The sequence below is a fragment of the Hippocampus zosterae genome, chromosome 11, assembly GCF_025434085.1.
Source record: "Hippocampus zosterae strain Florida chromosome 11, ASM2543408v3, whole genome shotgun sequence".
NCBI classification, from domain to species: domain Eukaryota; kingdom Metazoa; phylum Chordata; class Actinopteri; order Syngnathiformes; family Syngnathidae; genus Hippocampus; species Hippocampus zosterae.
Window position 1 is genome coordinate 25,308,171 of NC_067461.1, and position 10,998 is coordinate 25,319,168.

General features: G+C 41.6%; 1 protein-coding gene across 2 annotated transcripts; it reads right to left on the reverse strand.

Annotated features, from left to right (window-relative positions):
- Window positions 1-869: 869 nt before the first annotated feature.
- Window positions 870-5,912, reverse strand: LOC127609913 (mucolipin-3-like). Of its 2 annotated transcripts, none has more exons than XM_052079477.1 (4): window positions 5,768-5,912; window positions 4,728-4,934; window positions 3,388-3,518; window positions 870-1,469 (listed from the first exon to the last, which is right to left on the reverse strand). In XM_052079477.1, the coding sequence occupies exons 2-4, from the start codon at window positions 4,917-4,919 to the stop codon at window positions 1,433-1,435; spliced, it is 360 nt and encodes a 119-aa protein (XP_051935437.1). In that variant the 5' UTR covers window positions 4,920-4,934; window positions 5,768-5,912; the 3' UTR covers window positions 870-1,432. The 2 variants fall into 2 exon arrangements, with proteins under 2 accessions (XP_051935437.1, XP_051935438.1); XM_052079478.1 differs by having other exon boundaries at window positions 4,728-4,858; window positions 5,768-5,906.
- Window positions 5,913-10,998: the final 5,086 nt, after the last annotated feature.

The following is a 10,998-nucleotide window of genomic DNA, read 5'->3' on the forward strand; positions in this document are numbered from 1 at the left end:
CAGTGTAAAGGCACGTGCCTAATATCTTCTACAGTATGATATATTATAGACATACAGGAATGTATAATATATCCTTTAGGGCTAAATTTCACACGTTTCTCAACATTTCACTGAAGTGATTGTTGAATACAAATGAATGAAGGTCATCCGAACGAAAGTAATCTTTTGACGATTGTGCGTTTCATGAAATACAAAACGTAATAGAAAAACAGCCATAATGTGGACAAGAGCATACTTAGGGGTGGGAGCTGGGGGTGGGGGAGGGGGGTGCAGGAGGACCACATAGTGTACAGCGAATTGCTATACATTAGTTAATCTGTTGGTTGCTTCAAGTTTGCCTTCCAAAATGTGCCAAATTGTTTCCTGTAGAAATCTCATGTCAAAATAAAGAGCAGTTTCTTTGTTGAGTAAGAATGATCGAACAGCAAGTGCTTTATGAATTTGTGAGTACATCATGCAAAATCTATGAGAGCAACCATAATGAAAATATGATGCTATTGCAGCCTATTCTAAGTGCAACCTGAGATTCTCAACAAGAAAGTAAAAAAATAGATAAAAAAAAAAATGACACCCAATTTGGGGCTTTAAATTTTTTATAATGCGGGTGCATCTCAAATTTATTTCAGGAGTTTAATTTAAAAAGTTAAAAACTCAAATGATACAGAGTGATGAAACGAATCCATTTTACATCAAAAATAAAATGTCTTCCGAGTGTGTTTGTTCTAAACTGTAACCATCAAAGTCAGAGAAAAAAAAAATCATAGTAAATTCTACTTTATCTGTAGTGAATCCACCGCATATTAGGTTTGAAGTGAACCATTGAAATAAATGACATTTTCCATAACATCCTTATATATTTGGATGCACCCTTCATAAGCTATACTCTCCATTGCTCTCTTGTTTATGCCTCTATCTTAAGTATTTCGATGATTAAATGTTTCAAATAGCGAGTTATGGTCCAGCGAGGTAATCCTTCTTCCTTAGTATAAATTTGAAATCCAAAAAGTAGGGAAAAAAAAGTCTCAAGTGATGGTTCTGGTTCAAACGTGAGAACACTTAACAGGCATACCGTGTAGAGGCCATTTCCTCCGAGGCCGCAGTCAAACTGGATCAGCCTCAAAGTTTCGTGCGTAGTGATCGGCTTGAAATCTGCTAATAAACTAGCAGGTTGAAACATATTTTCTTGTGAATGTAAATTTTAAAAAGATGAAAAATCTAAAAAACACTGAGCTGGCCTGACACAAGGCCCATTAAATAAATATGTGTGCTTTCACCTTCCCACAAGGCACCTTGTTCCTGATGAATCCATGACGTGCATTCCTCATTGGAAAATCCTGGTCCAACTGATTGACGCCTCCTCCTTCAGTCAAGTGCCAGGAAAAAAAAGGCTTGTTCCAGAGGGGACTTCTTGTAAGTTGAACCGAATTCTTCCTCAGTTCACCAGCAGGACGTCCTCATATGTTGTCATCCTGACGGAAATACAAGACGGTGGTTTGTATTCAGATTGTATCCAGAGCTGTTTGATGTGACTCTGACAGGGGGGAAAGCCCAAAGTCCCCTTTTTGTATCACCAGTCATACTTTGGTACCACCTGGTGGAATCTTACTGTAGTTGTTTGATTTAGTTCATTCGTGGTGTTTTTACATCGATGTTTGAGATATCTTGTTTTGTTGGTGGAATTTGAATGCACCCTGAGGACTGGTCAACGGGAAACACAGCAGATCAGTGTTTTGCTTCTTCACTGATGCAACTGCTCACAGCTCTTGCGCTCTATTTGCCAGTTAGAATTTTCCTGAATGACCTAAAATGTTATCATTCTGTTTGTTCGTGTGTGATGTCACATCACTTTGTGGTTAAAATGTTAAATAGGCCATTAGGCTAGCTAATAGTATCGATGAGCCTCATGTGAAGGCATTTTGGCTGTGTTGATTACACTCACCCACTGAGTTCAGTTGTTTATGGAACATGGGTTTCACGATTGTTTACATGCTAGATGCGTGGGCTTGATGCTTTATGTCAGGGGTCCCCAAACTACGGCCCCGTACATTTGGCCCGGCCCTCTAACCCTCCTGTTGTCCTCGGGTCAAAATGACCCGTCACTCTGTTAAAAACGCCCCCAAAAAACTGCAAACAGCGGTGTCTACAAGCCTACTGGAACCTACAAAAGGATTATAAGGAAGGAACACAAGAACTTTAAGAGACTGCTCATGTGTCAGAGAGATTCTGCTCTGACAACTGAGCTGAACTTTTATCGGTTAAGAAAGTTAATGTTTGTCAAGTCCCGTGTTTGCCAGCAGGGGGCAGGCTTCTTGCTTGCTTTCTGCACACCTGCCACCGATTTGTGATTGATTACACGGGCTTTATTTGGGCGCTCTGGCAGTTGACTCACTGCCGGAGTATTCCACGCCGTGCCAAAATTCTCTCGCCCAATTCCTATTCGTATTATTCATTGCCTCTTAGCCTTGTGGCTATTATTGCGCGTCGTTATTCCTCTTTCGAGTGAAATTTATAGTATTGTCTAATCAGACCCTCCTTGCTATTTTTTCCGCAAGCGTTTTCGGTTGTTCTCTTTATTTTATCCCTGGTCCTTATTTTGACCAGCACTTTTTGTTATTCTCCCGGTCGGGTAATTTTGTGTTTGTATTAAAGACTCCTTTTGTTCTCTGACAAACCTCTTTCTGTGTCTGCTATTTCGGGGATCGACTTTCAGTTATTTGGTTATACACGAAGCGATTACTCTGTCTCTTCAGGTACAACGTGACAATGTTCCATGGCTTTTTTTCTATGAAGAACCCAGAGAGAGTTATTTAGTTATTATTTATTTCCTGTTTTTGTGTTCGTGTTATTATTTGTTTCCTGACTTTTTTCTGTAAAGAACCTGGAAAGGGTTATTTGGTTATGTGTGGCTTTTCTGGAAAACAATAAAAAAATTTTAGCTCCCCTTCGATCGTCACACTTTTTTATAAACTGGCACCGGCCCCCCATCAGAGAAGGGAAAAGTTATGTGGCCCTCACAGGAAAAAGTTTGGGGACCCCTGCTTTATGTAATCAGTGTGTCTATTTTGAGATTCACATTCAGAGTACTTAAGATGCCGCCATTTTGTGGCATTTACAATATAAACGGTTACACACCCTTTTGTAAGGAGAGTGTGACAGTAATTTGCAAATATTCGCAATTTGCGGCAGGGCTTGCCCGCAACCTCATGCAGGAAGTTACTTCATGTTCTATTTTGTTATTCATTTCAATTGTCACTTTAGCCATTGTGTACTGAGCAACCACAACAGCGAAGCCACTACTACTTATTTATATCACAGTTGCATTTCTGATTTTATAGGACTCACTACAACCCCCCCCCCCCCAAACAAACAGAAAAAGTATTGCATTACCTGTCACAGCAGCAGAAAAAGGAGCACGGCGATGTCTCCAGGCCCCTGAACTTGCCGGAGTTTGGCGCATCGGTGCACTCAGCTATGAAAGCATGCAGGTCTGTGATGTGAATGGGCTCCTGGGTCTGATGCTGTACGACAACATATAAAAGTTTGACATTTACATTCGGTTTCCAGAGCCGGATGCCACTCAATTCTCCGTGATCGATGCCCAAACCTAAATCATCTGAAAGTAGTTAAAACAGAATAGAGCAGGGGTTTCAAACTCATTTCACATTGTGGGCCACATACGGTCTCTGTAGATGTCAACTGGGCCGGACCAATAAAATTGTACCATACTCCGCGATAAATAACCAAAATAATGTCTTTTCTTTGTTTTGGTCAAAGAAGCACAAGAACATTAGGGAAATGTAATAAACGTATCTTTTACAAAACATTTCATGAAGCACCTTAGATTTCCTTAAACAAATGTGCAATTTACTTTTATCATTCACATATATGATCCAACTGATTGTACAAAGGCACAAAACGTAATTGGTATTGAAAAATATCATAATGCATTTTCAGATTAAACTGGGTTCATAAAGAATTTTTGTTTTTAAACAATTTACACATGCGCATATAAAATCTAAATAGAATCCCTGCCTACACCTTACAAACTGAGGAGAGTGCTATTAAATGTGTAAAGAATAAAGTATTCACACGTCCTTGATAGCGTCTGCTGTGTTGGGTCTGTCTCAGTGACAGACTGAGACTGCTATTGTCTTCTTCTCTGATCAAAACAATGTTGACTTGTACTCTGATCAAACAGTGTATCCGCCAGCGGATACTCCACGAATTGCACCTTGTAAAAAAATATTCATTCATTTTATGGATTTTTCCACTTTTAAATGATCCTGCGGGCCTGATCGAACTGCCTTGGGGGCCGGTTCCGGCCCGTGTACCGTATGTTTGACAACCCTGGAATAGAGGCTAGAAAACCTACATTTTGGATCGAAGATCTACTTTTCGATCAACTAACCTCACGGGATCTACCCTTACCGGCGTGCGCACGCGCGCACACACACACGCGCGAATTTAAGATTTACCTGCTTTATTTTATTTTTTAAATATATTTTTTTTGTGAAATTGAGACTGATAAGATGATTAGTGTGCAGTGTATATTAACACAAAAATATATTACTAACATGTACAAAGACAAACAAATGGTTGTTTGTTTTTTTTCTTCTCGACACTCCTCGGATCTACTTGGGACCCGTCTTAGATCTACCGGTAGATAAGGATCTACCTAATGGGCACACCTGCTTTAAGACAAAAAAAGGTCGGGTTTGCTGGCCTACCTTGATGGCCTCGTAGGCTCCGGTGATGAGCGCGATGAAGAGCGACAGCACCATGTAGATGAAGAGCGAGATGAAGGTGTACAGGTACACTTGGCTGAAGAGCCACACCAGAGTGCTGCTCTCCTGCATTCCTGAGAAGGTCACGAACATGTCGTCACCATTGATGAGGGAGAAGAGGCATTCCGACACCATGGATAGGGAGCGGAACTGTAGCACAAGGATACAGTCTAATAAAACACTTCTTAACATGATCTGAAAACAGTAAATCTCTTCACACCTGAGGTTGGCAAACATTTTACACCAAGTGCCACACTTAGGAAAAATACTTAGCTCTCCAAGTGGCACCAAAATGACCAACATTAAAAATAGTTGCGTAGTAGGCCCAAGTACTCCGAGCGGGCGCTGGTGCACTCAGACCGTTCGGCGACTCAGAGCGTAGCTTCATTTTGTTGTTGGGTTACAGTAGACTAGAGCAGGCTAAAATGCGAGTCAATGTGGCGGCCATGTTGGCTGGGCCGACTGTCTCATCAAAGCAGAAACAATAGCTTAGCAGTGCTGTAAGCATGCAGCTCAACAGGCGCATGTTCTCTCTACTAATAGCTTTTTTCTTTTTAAATCAGGCACTAGTAGTCCTTTTGAAAATATTTTTGTTGCAGCTCAGTTTTTTTTTCACAACCCTTATCAATGTCATCGATTCATAAAAGAAGTGCATTCATAAAAGAGTGGAATTGCACGTATTTTTGCTGTGGAATTGCCCGTATCAAGGCGCAGGAAGCATTATCCGCCCCCTCAGCAAGTTTGAATGAACTTTAAAAAATCAGTTTCAAACTTTTTTTTTTCTTCTTTAAAAAAAAAAAAAAAAAAAACTTTACATAAGTAAAGTTGTCGTGTACTGGGGATTTTTAGGCTCCAAAAGAAGTCCAAAACAATGCTTGTTCTCTACTGGGTGTTTCAAAGCTACAAAAAAAGCACTTCGATGTAGTCCATTAAATTGAGGCTCGACAGTACTTAAAAGTAAGGTTGACTTATCGATGCGGTACCTTCACATGGTACGGTCCCAGCACAATCCAGCCGCAGAAGCAGTAGCCCAAATATATGACGGCCACACAGCAGCAGAAGCGGATCACGTTGGGGAAGGCTGCTCGAAGAGTTACGATCAGGATCTAAACGATGATATCATGGAGAGGAATACCACATTTTCTTAACTCGGTGCAAATCAAACAACAAAGTTGAATTACTAACATGTGCCTCAAAATGACCTTACTAGTGAACTAGTGGGCGTTTTGCGGCTTACATGTCAATGAGTAAGCCTCAAAATGATCTTACGAGTGAACTAGTGGGCGTTTATCGGCTTACATGTCAACTAGTAAGCGTCAAAATGACCTTACTAGTAAACTAGTGAGCGTTTTGTGGCTTACATGTTCACTAGTAAGCGTCAAAATGATCTTACTAGTGAACTATTGGGCGTTTTGTGGCTTACATGTTCACTAGTAAGCCTCAAAATGATCTTACTAGTGAACTAGTAGGCGATGTGTGGCTTACATGTCAACTAGTAAGCCTCAAAATGAACTTACTAGTGAACTAGTGGGCACATTTATGGCCTTACATGTTCACTAGTAAGCGTCAAAATGATCTTACTAGTGAACTAGTGGGCGTTTTGTGGCTTACATGTTCACTAGTAAGCGTCAAAATGACCTTACTAGTGAACTAGTGGGCGTTTTGTGGCTTACATGTTCACTAGTTAGCGTCAAAATGATCTTACTAGTGAACGAGTGAGCGTTTTGTGGCTGACATGTTCATAAATAAGCGTCAAAATGATCTTACTAGGGAACTAGTGGGCGTTTTGTGGCTTACATGTTCACTAGTAAGCGTCAAAATTACCTTACTAGTGAACCAGTGAGCGTTTTGTGGCTTACATGTTCACTAGTAAGCGTCAAAATGACCTTACTAGTGAACTAGTGAGCGTTTTGTGGCTTACATGTTCACTAGTAAGCGTCAAAATGATCTTACTAGTGAACTAGTGGGCGTTCTGTGGCTTACATGTTCACTAGAAGCCTCAAAATTATCTTACTAGTGAACTAGCGGGCGTTTTGTGGCTTACATGTCAACTAGTAAGCCTCAAAATGATCTTACTAGTGAACTAGTGGGCACATTTATGGCCTTACATGTTCACTAGTAAGCGTCAAAATGACCTTACTAGTGAACTAGTGGGCAATATGGAATAAATATTCAAAGGGCTTGCCAGGCAAGCCCTTTGAGTATTTATTCATCCGTGATGGTATTGTAGACCAATGAGAGCATGTCCGACAGACACGTGGACTTCGGGCGGCCAATCATGATGCATTTCGAGCCAAGCCCCAACAAAAACGGAGGAGAAAACTTTCAGACGCTTTGAAAGCTTTTGGGGTACATATTACTCTTGTTGTTACACAAAATTTTGTTTTACGATTATTTTAGGCGGTAACGTTATGGTGTAAATGTCAAATACGTGGTCAATTTATCAAGATGAAGCCTGCTTAAAAATTTGCTCCAACAATTTTGGAGATGTGTCTGACTTTGACAGCAATGGCGGCAGTTCAACGCTGACAGTCGCAGTCGGGTGCAGATTTATTTCGGCAGGACTTTCTAAAATCTGCCGTTTGCTCTGACAGTTCTCTGTCTGACAGTCACATTTTGTCTTATTACTCACAAGCTAATTGACATTTAAAAAAAGAGTTAATGTTTGGAACACGATTTTGCTCTTACTGTTTGCTGCCTTAGTTCGTTTGAAATATTCGCTTCCTGCATTACATGAAGTACATTTTTTAATATTCACAAGACTGTAACTGTGCATTATAAATAATGTCACATTTGCACTATGTTTTACTGGATCTACAACTAAACTAGGTCCTCGTTTCTGGGAGAGTCCACAGCACCTCCTGTATCACAACCATTCTGCCGGCACACCTTCAGCAGCACGATGTTTCTAATGGGAGCTGGAGGGTGATCAGCTTCATTGAAGAACAGGAGGAGGAGAGGCACAACGTTTGTCATTTGTGATATGTTTTTAGACTTTTCTCCTAACTAAAAAAACTATGTTTTGTTAATTTCTTGATATAGTTCTTGTATTTAAATATTTTAACAATCAAATATTTTTCAACTGTGTTTTAGATATGAATTGTATGAAATAAATCAGTGAATCCCCATTCAAATTCTACTCTATCTAATCTGCTCGATCACACTGCTGTCAACCTGCTGTACCTCCAAACTCCTTGGCTTACTCGCAGTTGGAGGGTTCCCCCCAAACGGGGGGACAAATCAAGGAACCAATCCCTGCACCCCGAACGGGGTGCCCTTACGGCCGTTTTTTTTTTTTTCGGCTAACCGCCCCCTGAACCTGGCAGGGTGGCGGGCGGACCTTTTGCTCCAGGCGGGGGACATAGAGACAAATCCGGGGCCCACACAGACACTCTCACGCACGCAACAAACACACACACAACAAACTACCTGGACATGCGACATTTGCACACAACAGATTACAAGAAGACAGACATCCTTCAGATGCAACCACCACACACCACACTGGGTACACAAACATTGCACAAACATAAACACTAGACAATACAACATAACATGGAAATGCAGACTACATCCCAAAACACCACCACGAACAACAACACCTCGTAGGACACCAACAGGCAGCAGAGCACAAACAGACCAAAACAACACACTCGCCTCACCAACACTACCCTCAAACGCAACACGGACAGACAACTCCAACAGAGATACAACAAACACAAGACCACCCCCCCAAACCTGGACCTGCAATAGCTGCAATAGAATCATCACACGCAGACAAACCTCACTCAGATGCAACTCAACACACACACACTGGATACACAGACATTGCTCCCGCATCACCACCCGCCAATACACAAACACGTGGACATGCAGAACACACACGCAAACAACAAACACCCCAACACCACAACCTCCGAACAACCCACAAAGAACAACACCCACCAACAAAAACAACAAACACACACTGACCATACTACAAATAAACATCAACGGCATCCAAAACAAGAAAACAGAACTAGAAGAACTCGCCTCACAACAGCACGCAGACATCATCACCATACAAGAAACCAAACTAGAAAAACAACACAACACACCTCGTCTCACCAACTACACCAGCATTAGGAAAGACAGAGAACACAAGGGAGGAGGAGGACTGCTCACATACATTCACAAATCAGTCACATTCACTCCCATGAACATCCCCAACAACATTAACACCAACACTACAGAAATTCAAACCGTAAAGATTCACATAACCAACCACAAAAGACTACACATATGCAACATGTATATACCCCCCAGAGATACCACCCGACCAGACCACGCCACAGAAGACACAGACATCACCAACACCTTCCAATACATAAACTCGCTGAACAACACCATTCTAACCGCAGACATCAACGCTCACTCAACACAATGGCACTCTCCCTACGACGACCACAGAGGCACCCTCATTGCAGACATACTACAGAACTCCCAACAAATCACTCTAAACGCAAACACACCTACCAGAAAACCTACAAACATCAACCAACAACCAACATCACCGGACATCACAACAGCCAGCAACAGCATCACAAACAGAACAACATGGACCACAATACACGCACTCAGTTCAGACCACCTTCCTATCAAAATCACACACAACACGCGTGCTCCTTTCCGCCTACAACAACACCTTCAAACTTACACAAATTACAGGAAAGCAGACTGGGAAGGATACACCTCTGAAATAGAATCAGCACTGGAGAACATAACCATACCTGACAACATCCACACAGCCAACACCATGCTCACAAACCTCATACTTACAACAGACAAACACCACATACCCCACGGAAAAATAAAAAGCAAATCACTTCTCCTACCACAACACATCAGAACACTCATCAGCCAAAGAAACGACATCAGACAACAAAACCACCAAGACCCACGCATCACAGACCTAAACAAAGAAATAGACACACAAATCCAAAAACACAAACAAGAGCTATGGAAAGAACACTTAACGGATGCATGGAACCACAGACACAAACAATACATACTCTGGAACACAGTAACAAGACTATCTAACAAAGAACAAAAAGCACCAGAAAACACCACAATACAGTTCGGACAACACACGGCAATATCCAACAAACAGAAAGCACGAGCTTTCAACAAACAATTCACCAACATAATACAACACAAAACCAACAGAACATACAGACAACTACAATGCAAAATACGAAAACTCAACACCACGCCCATAACCATCACAGAACAACAAGTCATACAAGCACTACAACGCTCCAAAAGCAACAACTCCACAGGCCCAGACAACATAAACATCAGACATCTGAAACACCTAGGCCCCAAAGCAATAACACTACTCACACACACTTACAACACATCACTCAACACCAACACCATCCCCGTAATATGGAAGACTGCAAAAATAATCCCAATACCAAAACCCAACAAAAACCACGCACTCGGCCCATCTTACAGACCAATAGCACTACTCAGCCCAATAGCCAAAACAATGGAAAAGGTAATACTACCCTTCATTACCAACAACACTCAACTACCCTCTCACCAACACGGCATCCGAAAACAACACTCCACAACCACAGCACTACACCACATACACAACATCATAGCCACAGGTTTCAATCAACAAAAACCACCACAACGAACAGTTGCCATAGCCCTAGACATGTCCAAAGCCTTTGACACGGTAAACCTACACACACTCACAAACAAACTCAACAACACTAACACCCCAAACATCATCATCAAATACATCTTCAACTACATAAGGGGACGCAGACAATACACTCAATACCGGGGGGAAACATCAGAACACAGAAACACGAAAACGGGGGTACCACAGGGGGGAGTACTTTCATCAACACTATTCAACATATACATGGCAGACTTACCACAACCACCTCCAAATGTACACACAGTTACATATGCAGACGACATCACCATTCTATCCACACATGTCAAACCACAACAGGCACAACAACAAGTACAAAAATATCTCCACGACATATACAACTGGACAAAACAGAACCAACTCACACTCAACGCAGACAAAACCACCACCACTCTGGGCGTTTTGTGGCTTACATGTTCACTAGTAAGCCTCAAAATGATCTTACTAGTGAACTAGTAGGCGATGTGTGGCTTACATGTCAACTAGTAAGCCTCAAAATGAACT

What these genes read in the sequence shown, in the direction of transcription:
- LOC127609913 (XM_052079477.1), bottom strand. Translation starts at nt 4,919, where the DNA reads ATGGTGTCGGAATGCCTCTTCTCCCTCATCAATGGTGACGACATGTTC. An exon ending in GAGCCTACGAGGCCATCAAG is followed by an intron (nt 3,519 to 4,727) that starts GTAGGCCAGCAA and finishes GTTGTCGTACAG; the next exon opens with CATCAGACCCAGGAGCCCAT. An exon ending in TTTTTCTGCTGCTGTGACAG is followed by an intron (nt 1,470 to 3,387) that starts GTAATGCAATAC and finishes TATTTCCGTCAG; the next exon opens with GATGACAACATATGAGGACG.